The sequence below is a fragment of the Lolium perenne genome, chromosome 1 (genome assembly GCF_019359855.2).
Source record: "Lolium perenne isolate Kyuss_39 chromosome 1, Kyuss_2.0, whole genome shotgun sequence".
NCBI lineage: Eukaryota > Viridiplantae > Streptophyta > Magnoliopsida > Poales > Poaceae > Lolium > Lolium perenne.
The window spans coordinates 105,443,784-105,464,574 of NC_067244.2; the positions used below are offsets into that span (position 1 = coordinate 105,443,784).

The 20,791-nt window shown below is 43.0% G+C and overlaps 1 protein-coding gene and 1 long non-coding RNA gene across 2 annotated transcripts; one reads left to right on the forward strand and one right to left on the reverse strand.

Annotated features, from left to right (window-relative positions):
* Positions 1–541: 541 nt before the first annotated feature.
* On the reverse strand, positions 542–10,995 carry LOC127298506 (histone acetyltransferase GCN5). The gene is made up of 13 exons (XM_051328358.2): positions 10,432–10,995; positions 10,250–10,314; positions 10,094–10,174; positions 9,891–9,962; positions 9,388–9,556; positions 8,996–9,039; positions 8,765–8,864; positions 7,624–7,692; positions 6,208–6,262; positions 1,741–1,856; positions 1,345–1,438; positions 1,097–1,238; positions 542–883 (listed from the first exon to the last, which is right to left on the reverse strand). The coding sequence occupies exons 1-13, from the start codon at positions 10,885–10,887 to the stop codon at positions 817–819; spliced, it is 1,530 nt and encodes a 509-aa protein (XP_051184318.1). The 5' UTR covers positions 10,888–10,995; the 3' UTR covers positions 542–816.
* Positions 10,996–13,136: 2,141 nt separating this feature from the next.
* Positions 13,137–16,644, forward strand: LOC127298526 (uncharacterized). Its single transcript, XR_007849817.2, has 3 exons — positions 13,137–13,579; positions 15,768–15,832; positions 16,411–16,644. It is a non-coding gene; the product is annotated as an uncharacterized lncRNA (long non-coding RNA).
* The last annotated feature ends 4,147 nt before the right edge of the window (positions 16,645–20,791 follow it).

Here is a 20,791-nt window from a genome sequence, read left to right on the forward strand (position 1 = left end):
TCATCTGATGTCTACACTATAAACTATTTGCATTTAATTGTGTCATTTGTTTGATCATATGCAAATTTTTTGATAAACCCTGCCTTTACATTCGGAAGCCGCTGGCGCAAAACATAGCCCGTAAACCCTAATCCCGTAAACACGAGTTTGGTGAACTGAACTCCGAGTTTTTGGTTCGTTTCACGTTTATACGGGCTCTGTTAAAGATGCTCTTACGCCAAAGTCCATGGGGGTACTTTGCAATCATGGAACCTAGTAGGAAGGAGCCTTGGTATAACTAAATAGCGCATGAAGGAGCCTTGATATAACTAAATAGCGCATGGAAAGGTAGAGCATAGCTCATGTCTAATTCTCTATTTTTAGTGTAAAATGTCATTTCTTTACCTCAAAAATAGTACTCCCTCCATCAAATTTGTTAAAATTTGAATATCTAGACACTAAATAACATTTAGATACATCCAAATTTTAACAAATCTTCGACAACTTCATGGGGCGGAGGGAGTACAAATTATTTAACAAGTTACAATTAACGAACTTCTAGTGAACAAATTCCCCAAGATAATATAAATATTGTTCGATTTGTATAATCGTTTCACCTTCTTTTGGGTTTTGCAAGTTGGGCGTTCGAGAATTGAGAACAAGTGTTCCCAACATAACAAGGCTAAAGAGAGCAACAATTTGAACTGGTTTCCAAGTATTATCGGGACAAGATGCTATATTAATAACACATTGCTTGAAGCCTCAAAGGCAATTACTAGCACGTCTGCAGCTACCACGCTTCAAATAAGTAACCATATCCAGTGCGCGATCATCAGCCTAGTTCTTCGTTGAGGCAGCCTGGGCAAGGTGAGCCTGGATTCTGTTTGTGAAGTAGGCCTCTAACCTGCAGGATCAAAATCAGCGAAACCAATCAGTGTGAGATTGAAGCTGGGTGCTTGGTTTTGGCTTTGAAAACAAGCAGTGCTCAATCGTTTGCCTAAGTTCTAAAACCAGCTAATAAAGCAAGCAGCCAAAAACTCCAGAAGCCACCTGATAACCAGAACCAATATTTCAAAGAAACCGATATGCAGAGACAACTTCTAAGTTTGTCACTCACCGAGTGGAGCATTTAAAATAGATTGTATCAGGAGAGTTGTAGGTTCTTGCATTGACAAACATTCTTTTCAAGTCGGCTACGAACATCTCTATGGTAACATAGTACTGCTCCGACTCGACCCTTCTCGACATCGTTTTCAAATCTGCAAACAAGCAGCAACTAGTCAACTTAAACTAGTATGCTACATATGTTCTGAAAGGTTGACGTCTGGATGACAGAAAGGTAAGCCATAAATTAGTTGAACTCACCAATAGGGTCTTTGATAATATCGTAATAGTCTGGAACATCACGGGAATCCACCGGCTCTTTGAACGGCCAGGCATCAGTATGATCGATCAAACTCTGAAACAAAGTAGTCCTTATTAAACTGGCAGGCTACATGATATATCTATTCACCAGCTAGTATGATCGATCAAGCTCTGAAACACAAGTAGTCCTTATTAAACTGGCAGGCTACATGATATATCCATTTCATTTTACACAAACAGGCATTCTCTTTTTGCAGATTTGCCAAGTCTTTGGAATAGGAGGTTGCATAAAGCTTTTATGATTGGCGAAAGAAAGTGCATACCATCCAACTCAACCAAGCAAAAGCCACACACACACACGCCATATAAACAGATTAGTGAAGATAAAATATTTGCCTTCAACAACAACCGCATGAGGCCAGTAAGCTGCTGTCTGTACGTGTTGTAATCCGAGGAAAATGACGAACGTGATTTGGAATGCCCCCACTGATCAGGAGTCCATCCAGCTTCCCCTGCATAACATAATAGTTCTGTCAAATTTGCATCATTACTTTATTATTAAATCAACAAGCAAAAGCTAAACGTCCAAAACTAGAAACAGATAGACGCACCTTTATTTTAAGATACCATTAAATACTGAATAGCATCCTCTACAAGTTCCACTTTACAATTGTGTACACATTTGTTTGGTCAATACAAGGTAAAGCTGCACCACTAATGTTCCTACCAATGAGAGATTCCAAAAACTAGCTACCGGTCTACCAAGGGCGTGTTTGGTAGACTGGGCTTAATTTGGGGCTCCCACGGGGCAGGCCCAAAACGCGAGTAGGGCCAAGTTGTCCAGTCTATTTGGTAGCTCGCGGAGACCTTTTTTGGCCAGCTGAAACACAAGCCCGTGGCTGTTTGGTTGCATATGAGCACAGTTTTTGTATCACCTCTTGTCCACATGGTGACCTTACCTCTCACCTCACCTACCACAACCAGCCCCACGCCACCGTCCACAATGCCGCGCACAAAGCCTACCAACGGCACGGAAAGACCACCATGCCACAGCGGTTACACTGCCAACGTGCAAGACAAGGCTGAATACGAGACCCTAAAGCTTCCAGCGTGGCACAACAAGGTCGGTCACAACGCTGGCTACACTTACACGGCGAGCCTCCATGAGGCTGCTGCTTATCGTAGGGAGAACGCTGCCGTTGATTACCACCATTATCCAACCCCCACTACTGATACCAGTCTCGTAAGGTACTCAGCGTGGCACAACAAGGTCAGCGACGACGCTGGCTACACTTACACAACGAGCATCCATGAGGCTGCTGCTGATCGTAGGGAGAACTCTGCCCTGGATTACCACCATTATCCAACCACCAATACTAATACCAGCCTTGTAAGGTACTAGCTACTTAGATTTGATCAGAGTGTATCTTTGAGAGATACAGCAGGCTTGAGAGTTTGATTAGTACTTTACAAGGTCCAGCTCCTTCATGAACTAGATGATCAAGAGACAAGTAAAAAGTTGACCAACACAGGTTACAAGAAGGCCATGAACTGGCACTAGCGCGCAGATCTATACAGCTACATCCACCAAAATGAAGAACTTGCAACACCAAAGTTCTGCGAAATGGTGAGGTGAAGCTACTATTCAAAGGAAATTTCAAATGGTCAACCGTGTGCTATTAATTTGACAAAATTCACTCAAAAAAAGTTCCGAATATGAACATGAAATTGAAGATTTACATTTAACAAAACTCAAAACCGATTGTCAAAATGGAGTCATGTCATTGAGGCGCATCTTTTTCATGTACAGCTTATTTTGAATCGAAGCATGGTTGTGTTGATTAGAGGGGAGTATGTGAAGGAGATTAAGAAAGGTGAGCAGAAGCAACCCCACATACCCCCACAAACAAAGTTGCATGTCTGTCTGGGCATAAAAGACTGAAACCGAAGCCCGCACCCGAAAAAACCGGGACCGAAACCGAATAACCTAGTAATTCGGTCATCGGTTATCAGATCGGTCTTAGGAGTCAGATGACCGAAATATTATTAAGCTGTTCGGTCATCGGGAGCGGTAGACCGTAGACCGAACCAACCGAAGAGACCGACAGACCGACAATTTCCACCGGGACTGCATTCCAATTAGTCCAGCGCGCAGCCCATTGAGTAAAGGCCTTTTTCTAGCTTCCTTTCTCAATTCATGTACTCCTCTCGTCTCATTTTTATCCCCCTGAGCCCTGACCTTGCCGGCAGTAGGGGATGTGACCTACAGGCCTACGGCCGCGCTGCCGCCACATCTCCAACCTCGCCACATCCCAACGCTGCGCCGCCGCCATATCTCCAATGTTGCGTGCCGCCGCATCTCCAACCTCGCCGCCTGTGCATCCCGGCGACACCACCAAGTCGCCGCCTATGCATCCCGGCCACACCACCAAATCATCGCATGTGCCTTCCCGTCTTAGCTATTGTTCTGCTCTTCTAGGCTGTTTATAGTGAACTAGTGATGGAGATTAACTGATAACTGTTTAGGTATTGACGTGAACTTTCACTTGCGGATGCATAAGCAGATGGACCGATAGCTACAGAAGCTGAACCAATGTTGTTGTGCTGCCAATTATGTACCATTTTATGATGCCACCGTACGGCATTGTGCTGCCATTTCTGTGCTGAAATTTTGTATATATACTTGCGCTGCCAATATAAAGGAATGGCAAGTGAAATGCTCGCTCACGTTTTTGTGCTCCAAATTGTAAACAGAAATGACTGAAATGATCATCTTGTCGTGCTGCCAAATTTTATATACTTGTGCTGCCATTTCATCTTTTTGGTCTATATGGTCATGACAAAAGACCGAACCGAAAAGACCGAAGACCGAAAGACCGAAAAGACTGAAGGTAATATGGGTAGCATTTCTGGATGACCGAAATTCTAAAAGACCGAAAAGACTGGACCGAGCAAACTGAACAGACCGAACGCCCGGGCGGAGTTGCATGGCTAGAGGTGATTTAATGTTCGGGCAGAGGGTGGCACGCTGGAAATGATAGATTTGGCCGTTCCTCTAGGGCCTAAGCCCGGAGGTGCTTTAAGAGCCATGCAGAAGGAAATTAAGAAAGGTGAGCGGAAGCAACCCCACGTGCCCCACATATGAAGTTGCATGGCTAGAGATGCTTTAATGTTCATGCAGAGGGCAGCTCACTGGAAATGGTCGATTTGGCCGTTCCTCTAGGGCCTAAGCCCGGAGGTGCTTTAAGAGCTATGCGGGTCACAACACGGAGGGAGCCCAGCAAACCAATCAGTCCAACTTCCATTTTCCCAGGTCCTGGCTGGAAGACATGCAACCTACGAAACGCGCCCCAGAAGTACAACCAGAAAACTTGGATATCTTCAGGTAAAACTTGTTTGAGGAGTTAAAAAATTTAGAGTAAAAACAAGTACTCCGCCCTTTCCAAAATATAGGATGTATAGTTAATGGCACACAAATTAAAAACGAACGCGTAGAGTTTTGGGCGAGATTACCCCCCGAGTAATTGACATGAGAAAGTAGAATAGTTTGCATGAGATAAGGAAACGTAATCAAATTCAAATCCCTAAAAAATTGTCTAGACGAGTGGGATGCAACGCTATACACCCTAGATTTCAGAATTTTCCTCAAATAACTATATACCTTACATCAAGGAACGGAGGGAGTATGTGGGACCCTACAAAGTTTTATAGAAGTGGGAGGAAGTTGCCTATAGGCTACAGCGGGCAGCATCTCTATTAGATGTACCGAACATGCTGCAAGCATTAAGACCGCCAGCTGTAGAAGGTAGAGGAAGTTGCCTATAAGCTACAGGGACAGCATCTCTATTAGACGTACCAAACATGCTGCAAGCATTAGAGCATCTCTAGCAGAGCCCGTAAACTGGGCAAAACCGAAAAATAACTGCCAATTGACGGGTTCAGTTCAGAAAATGGCGCAGATCAGTCACCGTAAACGAGCCAAAACCGAAAAAAAGTTTTCAGGCCGAGACTGAAAACCCAACTCGGCCTGTATTTGTAGGGGCTGAAAGAGCGAACTGAACAGAAACCCCTACTTGTGGCGCGCTGAAATTTTAGCTCGAGCTAACTGCTTCCACCGGTACAGTCGCCGGAATCCAACCTAATTTCGGCGAGCTTGCGACGGTGTGGGGCGGCACGGGGTGGGGCAGAGCATGGCCGGGGCTGGCCGAGGCGGGGCTGGCCGGGGCAGGGGCAGGCCGGGGCGAGGCAGGGCGGGACGAGCAGGGCGCGGGCGGGCCGGGCGCGGGGCAGGCCGAGGCGGGGCGGGGAAGGCCGAGGCAGGGCGGGGCAGGCCGCGGGCGTGGCTGGGCGGGGCAGGGCACGGGCGGGGCGGCGGTCGGGTGCGGGGCGGGGCGCGGTGGTGGCTGGGCGGGATTGTGGCGGGGGCGGTGGGGGCTGGGCAGGGCCGGGCGGAGCAGGGCGCGGGGCCGGCAGGGCGCGCGGGCAGGCGCGGCGCGGTGGGGGCGGGGTTGGCCCGACGTGCTACTGCTCCCTTGGCCGGCCGGGGAGAGCTCCAGGGAAGAAGACAGGGAATTAAAGAAATATGGGGAAAAAGGAAAAAAACCTAACAGGTGGACCTATTTGGTATATTTAGGGAATATGCTGTTTTACAGTTTTCGTTTACGGGCTCTGTTCTGCGCCAGCTATTTTTCAACCCGTAAAGTTTTCAGTTCGCGTTTTTACGGGCTCTGCTAGAGATGCTCTTAGAACAGCCAGCTGTAGAAGATAGAGAAGGGTTGCAAAGGGTGTTCAAGTTAAATAGACTATCAGACCAGATTTAGAGTGTGAACACAGAATAATATGTTTACATATAATATTACTTACTCAAACCAGGGATATCTTCTGGTTTCATCAGTCTTCTTGGAATACCAGCTTCTTTCTGAAAAGAATCAACTTTAAATGCCATGTTGAACAAAACAAAATGTGCACACCAGTGCATATAGACATCCGGAAATTTAAATTATTTATTTGCCTGTGTCTTGTCGCGTTTAGTGTAGAGACAAAACATGATGAGACAAAAATATAACAAGATGCATAGTTCAGTGACGCTTCATTCCAAACAAGGCACACCTCAAACTTTACTGCAACTAGCATAGTGCCCCGAGCTTTGCTACAGAAGTATGCATCAGTTTTTTATGAAGCAAACATGTAGTGGCAAACAATCACCACATTCCAGATAACAAGTTAGCTACCACATAGTAATCTGGTGGTAGGGCTGTCAACGAGCCGAATTCGAGCAAATACAGGTAGGCTCAGATCAAGTTCGTTTTATGTTTCGAGCCAAGCCAAAAGCTCAAGCTCGGCTCGCGAGCCTACAGCCTATAAGCATACTGCATCAGGGTGGACGCTTGCAATTGTGCAGGCAAGCCATTCCCTGATCCCCTCTCTTACAGCCTGTGCTCCGTGCTATTTTCTACAACAAGCAAGGTGGGACAAATCAAGGTATCAAGGATGCAAAGCGCGCAAGTAATCCACATGGCCCATGCCAGGCCATGAAGTAGTTTCACCGGCCGGTGTAGTAGTTTTAGGTGGAGTAGTAAATTACAATCTGGAATTGTTTGGGCTTTCTTTATTTTTACTATTTATAAGATTGTCTATTGAGTCGTAGTTGTAGCAGTTGGGTACGCAGGCCTGGACTTGCTTTTGATGACACGAACAACAAGCTAGACGACCTACTGCTATCGTTCATCGATGGATGGACTTGAGGGCATGTGAGTTTCACCGAACTGTTCGAGCTCGAGCTCGCCAGGCTCGCAAGCTACACGCAAGGCTTAAGTTCGGCTTGTTAAGACCTTGAGCCGAGTTTTTAGCAAGCCGAGTTCAAACAGTTTATCGAGCTCGGATATTTTTGACAGCCCTACATGAACATAGAGACGGAATGAGAATATTAGCAGGTACGCAAAAAAATGCGATCCCACATGCTAGTAAGAGTGGAGCTGAGAAATGAACTAACCACCAACTCAGAATTTTCAAAGTAGGAAAATAAAGTATTTATCCAAAATGAGAACAACATCCAACAGAAGGCAGAATCACCCATGCAACCCACCAAATTATTCACGTAATGCGTTCCTTGTATGAGACAGCATTATCCATCTCCTTTTATTTGGCAAAAAAACATATCAATACTGGAAAATAGGGATAACATATATTATCAAGGGGATATAAAAAGCTGAATAGCGCTTTTACCTAGCACTACAACACAATTTTCAGCGGAACATATTCCCCTTAAGAAAAGCTAACCTTTTGAAAATCAATTCCTGAATAAACAATATGGCAGTTAGAAAGCTCTCTGATCTTCTCATCAATTGCCTGCAGAGTAGAAAGAGGAATCGTTACCAAAATGAACTAATACGAAACAATTGCATATTTGTTGCTAGAAGGATGAAAAGAAAAAGAAAAGGCATGGCGAAATGGCAATATTCATCATGAAACAGAAAACTAGAAGCAAGAGGGACCAGAAAACATGAAGCTAATGTAATGCACTTCGACTGTAACCCATAAGTAAGAACTAGAAAGTAAAAAGCTGGCAAGTATAATTGACAACTTCTAAGTCACTTGATATCAGTGAAACAACTATGCCATGTGATAATACTGGCCATAGGCCCCATTTCCTGATCCACTGTCAGCAATTCCACACAAAAGGGATAGGGAAAGGAAAAAAATTGAGCCCCAAGGGCGCCACAATGCCCCGTCAGCCGAACCAGGCCCCAAGACAACCCACTCCCCTCCCTGCTTCCCGTCCAGTTCCCCTTATGTAAGGAGTAAGGACCCTCGCATGCATGGCCCATTTCCTGATGGTTTCAGTACCTCAGAGCCTGGGCCATTGCTAAAGCTTCCTCATACCCTAATCTAACAATCAAGTAATCAATTTCTCCCGCTTTGTGGATTGCAGCATGCCTCCTGAAAACTCTACTCTGGCATCCCTGCTGCAATCAGGTGGCCATGGTCTGCAGTCACAAAATTCACGCTACCACCGGTGGACCCTGTCTCAAACCGAGGCACCAAGTCAGTCATTGATCTTCAAGATCAGGACTCACGACAGCCCTCCGTGCACTATATGGAAAACCCAACCATCGCAACGGTGGTATTCATAAACCACCTGAGCAAGGCATGCACCTGATTGAAGGCCAGTGAATAGAACACAGATGGTGCACAAACCCTGTTAAACCAGTTGACTGCCTTATTTCGCATACTCGTAGCAGGAAGCCGGCCAGTTATGAGTACTTGGCCGAGTACCAAGGCCTAGTAGATTTATTTTTCAGAACATTGTGCCTACTTTAGTGATGGCTTAACATCACACATACATGACATCAATGAGAGATTGGTATAAGCTAATTGCTTGCAATTGATGATCAGGGCAGCTATTGGCCTGTCACTAAACCTGTCTTTGACGCCGAATCATCGTTGCCAGATCAACATATGGCAACTTTTGATCAATTCTGCACTCCATCAATATTCCTCCATCATAGTCTTTGATGTACCTAGAACCAGCCAACTGTTAAAATTAGCAGTTGTAATGTGACAGTTCGATCTATCAATATCATACTCTCAAGGACATCATAAGTCGATAAGAAAACATAATTTACAAACATATGCTTCACAACAGGCTTACCCTTGCCATCTTTCTTTGTCAAAAGTGATCTCCTTTGTGAAACCCTGCAAATGAAAAACACAAGTATAGTTTAAATAAACTATACTACCTCTACTCATAAATAGATGAGTTCATAGGAAGCGAGCAGTCAAACCTTAAAAAGTTCTACTAAGATAAACAGAAAAGAATAGATTGGTATGGTGAAAATAGATCTATAGATTTTCTTCAAAAATATTTGCATAACACAAAAATTTGTAATTTTCTACTAACATATGCCTACAAAGGCTAATGATGCCATTGGAGACCGTGTACACATGGAGAATATAAGACTCAGGTGTAATTTATACATGCTGCTTCAGATAGCCACACACAATAAATTTAGGAATAATTTCTTCAAGGTCAGATAGCCAAACCTGCTTTACAAAATAGCCAACGGCATTGTTATCTGCATAAGTCAAGAAATGAGTGAGACCGTCAGCATCTCGAGCATGTTGCTTCAGATGATTCATTAACCTTGTTCCATAGCCTTTAACTTGCTCATCGGCTGTAATGGCACAGAATGCTATTTCACCAAACCTCTGGCTACAATTTTTTGAAGAAGAATTAGGCCACAACTTATGCATTCAGACATTAACTTGTCCAGCAGAAAAGGGATGTCATTGATATGGTGTGAAACAGAGTATATTATAACCAAAATAACAGCCATATATCAAATTAAACATACCATACTGCAATCTGAACATATCACTATCATAAATCTAATCTGCTAACTGCACTGAGATAAATAAAACATAGATTCCAAGAATGAGTACTGTTGTCTGACAGTATATGAGACAATCACATCATTACAGATCACTATGAACTCACAATCCGGTTAGACTGAATAAATGTTAACTCTCAAATGGCAACAATATACCTTGCATAAGGGCGGTAAGTAATGCCTCCTACAACATTATTATTCCTGATAACCATCATTGACTTGTGAGTTCTGCCAAACAAAACAAAAAAACGGTTAGCTACTACTACTAAAGAATCAAGATATTTAAGCAACTTTCAAAAGTAAGCCAACATTAGCAGTATCTAAATTATCAAATGGGAGCACATTAGATTGGGAATTACCTATCCATAACAAGTCGGACAATATACTCTTTAGGCATATTAGGGAGCTGCCGCGCAAAGATATTCTTCAAACCTACCAACCTGAGGAAGACACATCAGTCAATAACAAACTTCCCATCATATGCTCGTAGCTGTCAAATGAATTATAATACACACCAAATCATATGCTCATCAACTCCATCATTAGAATAGCACAGAAATTTCAGCTTCCCTGTATCTTCCTGCAGATCAAATTAACCTACCTTAGAAAATTCGCATTCTAATGAACACTTGATTACTCTACTATCCAGCAAGCGGTTACCAATAATCAAACAAGAAACTCGAAACCAAATCTCCACCTCGCGCTTGAGGCCCTCCTCGCGGGCGCTGTAGGCGCCGCTGGTCTGTATATTGTCCGTGAAGAGCCCCTTGGAGTCCTCATCTCCGTCGCCTGCCGCAGCAGACGCAGCGTCGTTCTTGGGAGCCGCCGCAGACGCTGTGACGGCAGATGCGGACGAGGAATCGGGCTTTGGGGGCCTGCCGGAGGAGGAGGTCGGCGCGGCGTCGAGGCGGGCAGCGGTGAAGGTGGTAAGGGAATCGTCGTCATCTTCGTCTGAGTGAGAGGAAGACGGAGATGACGGGCGGGAAGGCGAAGATGGGGAGGTTGCGGGGGACGACGGCGCGGTGGTGTCGTCGTCCTCGTCGGCGGTGGCGTCGGAGAGGGACGGCGGCGGAAGCTTCCGCTTGCGGTTGGAAGCGCCGCCTCCGGAGGTGGCGCCGGAATGGGAAGGCGAGGGTGCCGCCAGGCCGTCCATGGGGATTCTAGAAGGTTCGATGGCTAGGGTTTTGGGGAGATCTGGGAGTAGAGAGCTTCCGAAGTATTCTCGCTGGCATGTGGCCAATTGTCTCACTCGAGTACTCGACACAGTATAATAATAATATTTAAATCTAATTTCCCTTGAAGCTAGATTTTTATCAGAGCTACTCCCTCTGCTTCTAAATTAAATATAAGCCTTTTTGACATGAAAATTAAGGAACACATATTTAGGAAAAATTACGCCATGTTTAGCTAGGTTTAACCCTAAGTAATTGCCGTGAGCTAATAGAGGACTTTGCATTACATAAGTAAACCTAATCCAATCTCTAAAAATATTATCCATACAAGTAAGGCAACGCAAAAAACCTTATATTTTGACAATTTTCTTAAAAAACTATATGTCTTGTATATAGGAACGGAGGGAGTATTTAATTAGTCACATGGCTCAGTGATGTAAGTATATATGCCTATAACGCATAGTCAGGCACATGTCTTCGCAGAAATTGCATGATTCATAAAATATATTATAATTGGTTAAAAAATATTTAACGCTAGTAAGGATTGGTTATCCACTATTTATTTTTTGATGACTAGTAAAAATGTCCATGTGTTGCAATGGGAGATAAATATGCTTTGCGGGCCTACAAACTAAATCAGAACAGATCATGTCTCCAAATTTATTTGTTGTACTCCTCTCGTCCATAAAAGGATGATGGTGATTTACATAAATTCATACGTATCTTATACACTAAATAGTGTCTAGATACGTTTAAATCTAGATAAACTCGCGACATCCTTTTATGAACAGAGGTTGAATCTGAATATTTTTTAACACGCTGTTGTATTTAGATACATCTAAACCATTTATACATGCAGTGTGACATAATTTATCAGGCTATCATTAGCTACCATTAGCAATATAATGAATGTCTTGTGCAACAATCAGCGTTGCAGTATTGAAATAATTTCGCATACTCAAGTGGGCTTCCAATTGATGGTCCCTATTTCACATTTAGAGTTGCAATGTTAAGAGAAACTAGGAAGTTTGCGGAGCGGCGCACGCCGCCGCGCCCGTGTTGTTACCGTGTGGGAGATGTAGTTTATGTTTCACAATAGTTTTGTGCATGGTGGATGGTTTTACACACCGCACTATTGGGTAAGATGGTAAAGCATAAAAAAATAATTTAGTGTAAAATTGATTTTAGTACAAATAGTGCTAGTTTTTTTTATGTGGATTTATATTTTATATTTTTAGAGGATTTTGTGGATTTTAATACATTGTGGGATATTTGTTCTTGTGGAGACCATTTACCTAGTAGATTGTGCCTCCCGAACATTCTTTTTTTTCCAGGAGTTTACAGACAGATTGCTGGTACACTATACAAAATGATACACAGATCGATATCCTCATTGCCTTCAAGTATCTAGTACACTACTCGGAAGAAAAATATGAGGCCTTAATTATGACGACCAATCTAAATTGTTGGTGCATTTAAAATGCAATGTAGTGATTTTGTGACTAATTTAGTACATGTTAATTTGCACCTTAAGCCGCGCTTGTGAAGATAAAAAAATTGTTGTACAATTTTTGGAGAAATGTTAGTGAGGTAAGATATGATTTAAAAAGTGAATAAATAACTGACTACGGTCTGTAAATTAGCTTTTTTCTGACATGTTAGTAAATTAGCTTGTGATAGGTGTACAAAGTCATGTCAGAGTACATAGATGGCTCAAAAGAAATATAAAAAACGCCAGAGTCACCTACAGAAAACAACAGTTATAGCCATTGAGATTAATTAGAAGAACCAAATAAAATCAGAACCAAAAACAAAGAAAAACAGGTCACTTGCCAACTAATCATGCATTGGAGCGAGAATGATGGCCATTAAGGTTCTCATATCTTCAAAAAGTATTTTGCCAAAGGGCATTCCATTAGACCATGATACAACGATTCATTTTCACTTCTGCAATCTAAATGATGCTGGAAGGCCAAGAAGGTTAAGAAAATATTATAGAGAGATAGTTTTCAACGGGATGCTTTGGCAACGCTAGCCCATATATTTGATCGGTAGGTTAACTGAACGACCTTTCGAAGTGCGAGACCGGTTCGCTAGCGGTACTGACGGATGGGTTAGGCTAGTGAAATTTGGTCCATCCGTTTTCTTACTTTATTCCTATCCTTCTGAACCTTCTCGAGGCGAAAGCAACAAAAAGAAGAAAGAGGAGAAAGCAGAATGAGGCAAGCAACCCAGGGCAGCAGAGTAGCTGCGGCCGCCACACCGGAGCGGAGTTGGAGAATCCGCGGCCGAAGTGGAGGAGCAGAGCAGGAGAAAATCCTGGGCACGGAAGCTGCAAGGGGCGACGGTTTAGGTACCTGGCGCTGCCACCTATTCCTGTTTTTCTTCATTAGCTGGCCACTGGATCTGTGGTGGGCGAGGTTTGGCGGTCTTGTTCGTTGCCATGGAAGACGGCGGAGGAGGAAGAAACAGAGGGCGTGAGAGAGTGGTGATAGAGAGCGCTTTGTTGGCCATGGCGGGCCACGCAGCGGCCACACCAGCTCGCGCTCTGGCGAAAGGGTGCCCAAGCGTGGGAAAGGAGGGCGGCGACTCGGCATGGGCGGCTGTTCGGTGCTTTGCTATTGCAAAGCTTGGTCAAAACGGAGCTCTAAGGTGGAACCGGATCAAGGATTGGTAAGCTATTTCTCGCTAAAGCCAGTATACTGTAAGCATTTTAATGGTACATTCTTCTCTTGAGGCGAAATGAATTTCGGAAAGAAGAGAAGATAAACTTTCTTTTTGCCTTTCAGCCACGGCTTTGATCAGTTAGCTCCATTCGTTAGTGCCCCACCTCCATTGCGTCATTCGTAGACTAATAACTAAATGAAATACCAGAGAGGTGAGAAAAGATATAAGTATATAACTATAAAGACTTATTCGTATTAAGTAAATCTATAGAACCTAATATAGACAATCTGAAGATGTTGTTCTGCGAAGACTTTGGCAGAATATTGGAGACTGGATTGGTAAGGAAATATACCATCACATGGAGCTGTAGATTAATGTTGGGTAAACCAATAGAACCAAACATAGGTAATAGAAATAGTCTTCCGCACTGAACAACATAGATATCATAAAAGAGAACACTGAGGCTGCGTTCGGTATACAGAAATTTCGCAAGAGCTTTTAGGGGATCAGTTTCCGTAAGAATTTCTACCCACAGTGCATTCGTTTTGGAGGAACCTCGGTGACCTATTCCACCGGAAAGTCATCCAAACCTGTAATTTTTATAAGAATTCAAAAATCCAGTAGAAACTCATGTTCTCACAGAGGCCCAAGGCTAAACACTTGCTCTAGGTGGTCCAGCCGAATAAACAATCCAACTGCATAAAGAGTTGCGAGAGGTCATCACTTTTTAGAAGAACAAAAAAATATAATCATAAGTAAGAACATGAATCCCTCCATCGTACTCAAGGGTGTCGTTTCCTGCAAATTGAACATGGCATAGATTTTCTATTAACCTTCAACTTCATTCATGTGTAGTTATTTATTCCTATGTTTTTCTTCCTCTGAACCGAAGGAGCCTGAATGTGCCACAAAGTAGTATCGGCTGGCAAAAGAACAAATATATAACATAGTAGCATCTCCATCTTATGTAATTCGCTCTATCCATGACTGCATCAACTGCTGTATCTAACCTAAGCATCAAATACTTTCAGTTCACATCTATAGATATCACAGGTTAATTCCCTGAGCATAGTCTTGTTTCCGCGATGTTGTTCAAATAACCAGCCTCTGTTTTCTACGAAGCATTAAAAATCAAATACTTATTGACTTATAAAAACTTACCGTAGAACATCTAAAAAACATGTTCCGTAGAACATCTAGTTAGAAAGCACTTTGTGAATTAGCTGAAGTACAGAATAAAAGAAAATATGCAGAACAACTTGACATGTGGTTACAGACTCAAGACCTAGATCCTTTTGTTTCTTAATCCTTCGTTCACATACTGTTAACTTTTTATCTTCGTAATTTTATTAATTATTAATAAAATTGCAGAGGGAAACTCTCTCACTATTTTTCCTAATTAAAAGCTATTCAGTTTGGCTGACTTCAAAATAAACACGCCACATCAACTTGTTTTGATGGTGTATGCCCTTCTCGTTTAATCATATTATTAAGCAAATATATCTTAATGTGGTCATTTATTTATTTAGAGGAACATACAATATCTACCACTAAACCTCATATACATCGACCTATACTATGTTTCGACACATGTTAAAGACAGCTATATGACAGTCCAGATCATCAGTAAAAATATCTATCGAAGGTAGTGGCATAGCTTCTTGAAAGAGCAATATAGAGACACTGGGAAGTTATCATACTCAAAGCTTTTTTATTGGATTCATGAACATATGTATAGTGATGTCGCCATTCAAATCCACAATATGCGAAAGCCGAACAGATCAACCCCATTGCACACAGGCTAGGTCACCAATTGAGATCATCACATATCAAAGGGGAAGAGGAAGAAGAAGCGGAGAAGTGATCGCTTACCGGAGAAATCTTAAATGGATTGTCCATGATCATATTATCTACTACCCACGTCCTTCACAACCATCACAACATGAACTCTACATATATTAGCCCTGCCAAGAATCAAACATGAGTATGTGGTTATGCCAAATGAACAAAAAACAAAAGCCTAGTCGTGTAGCAACTTGTTGAAGAAATGTGAAAGAAAATGAGCGCACCATGTCATCCACCTGGACTTGAAACCTGAGGTCCAGGGACTGAAATCACTTCTTAATGTATTTGTGTGTGATGTTTGGAAACTAACCATAATGTTCTGAACTGATGGAAGCGTTGAATGTTGCAGAATATCTTACTCTCTTGTCTTGGCAGCACTACAATACCGAAGATATCTGATTTCGTCCTGTCCAGGTACGTTCTAGAACGTATAACTCTTGGGTTGATGGTTATCATCTTAGTCAAATAGCAATGCAAGAAGCAGTATCTAGTCTTTCAGTTAACTGTGAAATCATTAGACATTTTTTCAACATCTTGTAGCTACTGAGCCACATAAGAATAGCAGCCAAAAAACACGTGATGATGCTAAACCTGATGGACTGGTTGTAATCAAATAAGCTAGCCTGGTTGGGCACAACATTTAACTATTTTTCTCAAACTCTAATCATGGAGCACCTCATTTGTTTACTGTAGGTATGATGAGGATGCAGGAATTGAATATAGTTTATGTAGAGCTCTAGCAACTCCCCTGGCCCCCAAACTTTTATCAAGTCATGGCCAAGTAATATCAATCTAATCTTGATCCATAGGCTTCTTGTTCCATGTAGACCATGTGGCATCATTCAGTCTAGGATAAATGTGGTAAACAACTAATAGCTCTTATAATAATTAGCGTCACTATAAGCTACAACTTACTGCTGGCCGCATCATGTTGCTAAAAACCCAAAAATGGAGCATACAGGTTGAGCCGATTGCATGCATTTTATGCACAGGTGATAATGGTCCAACCAAGAAAGAAAATGTTCAGTTAGCGAGAAATGGTGCAATTGTTCTGGCCTCGTCCTGCAACTACAGTCTGCAATGAAAATAGGCCGTAAAACGCTTGCTCTGCTATGACGAAATGCGAAGTCTGCAATTACAGGTAAGCTAGACAATCACCTGGCAAGTTTAAGATTTATGCTTCCACACGAACATTGAAGAGTAAAGCTGGTTGGGTGCATATGATAATAGCCGAATCAAGATTCTGATATTCAGTTAGCAAATGACGATGAATACACTAAAAGGTAAATCTGGTTGCGTACATTGCAGAAAAACCAGAGTAAACATCGATAGCTGATTAGTGAGTAGATCAAACTAACTGCATGGATTCTTTTGTAGGTGAGCTGGATCAAGTATTCAAGTGTGTGAACGTCCGGGAAGTACCGGTTGGTCAATGACAATGAATCCCAACTCATACCCATTTTTGTGCTTGATCCTTGTTTTCCCAGATCCGCGAGACACGCACAACAGTATTTCGTTGAGGCCCTCGAGGTGAGAAATTTTTCACCAAGGTTGTTTGCATTGCTACTCTCTTAGGTTCCCTGCAGCATGGCATCTTTTAGTAAGCATTGTTAGACTGACTACCATGAGGCCTAATATTCTAAATCAGTGTCCAGAAACTACTGTGAGGCCAAGAGATAGATCCAAATAGTGAAAGAGGTGTAGGTAAAAATCAAGAAAATAGTAAAAATTAAAGCTTAACCTAAGAGAAAAGTTGGTGTGATTGTACGGAGACATCACACAGCTACTCATCGACAAATAAAGACATAGGTGAGCAAATTATACGTCCATAATTACTTAATGCTACATCATGTCAAAAATCCTATAGTAGATGGTGGCACATAATGTAACATCCCAAGTTTCAATAAAAGGAACAAGAGAGAGGGAATTCAAGAATCCAAAAATCAGAGCCAACAAAAACTTTTTCTCATCATATAGGACTATGCATATAGCTCACCCTATTATTTTAATTGAGTGTGCTTTTGCCATGATGCTTGTTTATGTGTTACTCTCACTCTAAAACCCTAGCCATGATCACTTGATCATCCCAAGTCAAATAAAAATAAAATAGAAAAGAAATTCTAAAAATCAACTTCACACTCACATATGGCCTATGCCATTTTTACAAATCTTTGATCTAGGCCACTTTGGTTTGCACCATTAGTTGTAAATGGATACTAAACACTTATTAACACTTTTGGAAACAATCAAACTCAATTCAAATCAAATTTGAATCAAAATTGAGCTCACATATGATTATGGTCATATGTGCCATTTTTTAGCCCGAGGCTCACTTTGAGCCCCTGGTTTTTAACTTTTCACTTCTACACTTTGTCAACTCCTTGCACCTCATCCAAGACAACATCAAGAACTTCAACTTTGCCCAACACCACCCACCCAAATTCCTTCTCAAATTCAAATGAGGATCAAGCAAAGTTGGAACAAAGTTGCATATGCAAGATCATATGCAATTTGAGATTTTGCAAACCAACTCCAAATTGAACCAAACCACCACCATTCTACTCCTTTTAATATATGTTTACAACCCACCAAAAAGATTTTTAAAATTCAAAAATCATTTCCTTGCGGGCATTACAACAAACACCTTGCATGCAGGGATTAAACAAGTGCCCATACTGAATTTTCACCTTGGACTTGGTCCAACTGTGGCCAACCCTGCAGCACTGGAGCTTCCTCTCACCTCCCTGCACCCTCTCATCAACTTGCCAAGCACTGGAGCATGCCCACTTGACAAAAACTTGCCATGCCGTGGCATGGCATGCCTCTCTCATGCTCTCTCTCACTCTGGTCAATTCCAGCATGCAACACCTTGTCAATCCCCTCCCTCACACTCACCTGATGCTGCCCAGTCCAAGCCACGACCCTCTCTCGCACAGCAACGGCCAGAACACGAGCGCACAGGGACGTCCAGGACATGCCCATGCCGCGCCAGAGCGCGCATGGTGTCCGCGTTGGACGCGCCAGAGCGCCAGCTGCCCGGAGTCCCGGCGCCACCTCGACCTCTCCTCTCAGCACCAGTCAACGCAGGACAAGTCACTGGACCACCTGGACACCCTCACTGGCCCGCGGGAACGTCAGGCGTGACGACCACGACGACGACCGTCCGCCATGGCCTGAGCACTCCCGTCAAGCTCACCATCACCACAGAGCCTCGCCAGAGCCACGATCACGCGCGTCAGCTTCGCCAGTGCAACTGCCACACGACGCGCCCATGCCTTGCCCCTTCGCCGCCCTGGAACGACGACGCCGTCGACGACCCTAACTCCGCCCTTCGGCACTGCCTCGCCGCTATAAAAGGAGGACCCCTCCCACCGATTTGAGCACACCATTCTCTTCCTCTCATCCTCATAGCCCTCCTCGCCACCTCAATTTCACCGATTAGTCGCCGGAGGCCTCCAATCGCAAGCTCGCCGCCGCCGCCAGTACACGGAGCAAGCCGGAGCAGGAGGCCACCCCAGGACACGCCGCTGCTACCAGGGAGATCCTCGTCCTCGACAACGACGCGGCGCACCCCTCCGACGCTCGCCGGAGCTCCGACGACCGCTCCGACCCCCTACCTCCGCTGCCAGTGAGTCCCCTTCTCGCCGTCGATGACGACGCTCCCCGACCGTGCGATCCTCTTCTAATCGCACGGCTCCCATTCAGCGTACCGTTTCAGCGTGTGAGTCACGCTGACGCGTGGACCCCACGTTGTCAGCTGGCCCGCTGTGTTTCTGGGCCGGCCCATTTCCCTCTCTCTCTGCCTAGCCCGTTAAGATCTCCCGCCAGCCCACAGTTTAAATTCAAATTTGGAAAATAGAAAAAATACCCTAATCTGATGCAAACTTTGAAATTCAATAGGGACAATTCTACTGGGCCAAAATTTACAAACTTTATATCTTTGGAAACCTTAGGAAATTATCTACACAATGCCACTGGTTAGAACTCTAGATCTGTTGTAGAATTAAAGTGACAAAATAAACAAGGCAGGGACTTTTCTGCCTTATAATAATTCTTAAAAATCAACCATAAATGCTTTTCAGTTATTTCCAACTCCTATACTTCACATTTCACTTATACTAATTGTTTCTACAAAAATATGCCATGCTTACTTTGAATGATCATGGCCTAGTTGAATTAAATGGCTTTATGGCTATTTCTAGTCAAAGATATTGTCCAAAACTATTAAGAAATCTTATGAGAGAGTTTCTCTCATTTAAATCTTGTCACCACCAATTCCAAATGAAGTAGAGACTCTGGTCAATTAGGTCTCATAGGAATTGTTGGTGATATTAAATCTTTGCTATGCTAGAATTAAATGGTATGAGGTGCTCACCTCATTTAAATCATTTTCTCAAAATGGTAAGTGTGAAGAGGTTGACTTGGGTCAACCTAGGTCACATATTATGCGTAAGAGAAATTAAATCTTAATAAGATAATGAGAGGAAATTATTTCTCTGAATAATTCAAAGTAACATTTAGATTAGTATGAGAGGAAATTATTTTTCTTAAAGGATAAAAAGAACACATCCACCAACTCAATAGTAATGTGTGATGCTAGTTTAAAGTGTGTAGCTCATGAGTGTGCCTAGTTTAGTAAATTAGTTTGGTATGATGATTGTGTACCCCGTATTCGTATTTTAGACGCTAGTACCGAGGAGTACCAGGAGGAGGAGGAGGTCTACTTCCAAGGATAAGAAGACCACTTTGACCAATTCCCCAACCAAGGCAAGATAATACTCTTGCAAAGTGCAAAGCTCACCATGAGCAAGGCATTACCCATTTACTTAATGTTTATGATCCTATCTCCCAGTTTTACCTTACGAGTTTTATTTACTTTTGTTTTATCAAAGTACTTTTTGATTCATGATTCACTTTGATAGTATTGGATTAGTACAAGAGTATCAAAGTTAGCCTAGAAGCAAAGCAAGGTCCTTAGCACCCCTCATACCTAGATGCTAGTGCTAAACTAAAAATGACTACTCTAGATGGGAACATGTGTTTATGAAATGATGAAGTTGAAACCTTGGAATGATGAGTCATTTCCATTGAAAGATTTTGAAGGTGAATATGACATGAATTTTGACTTGGTGAAATGACTAAAACTGATGATTGAGTTGAATGCGATACCTTTCCAATTTTAAGTACCCCCACAATACCTGATTATGGGTAAGGCTTAGCTGGAAATTTATGTGTCTTAGTATGGGTTCCCTCTGAACACACGTCATAGGGGTTACGCTTGAGGCTGCCTCCGTTGTTGAGAAATGATGTGAATTGAGGTGAATTGTACGGCCAAGCCATGTGCAGTTCCCGGGTTAACAGTTGGTTTTCACC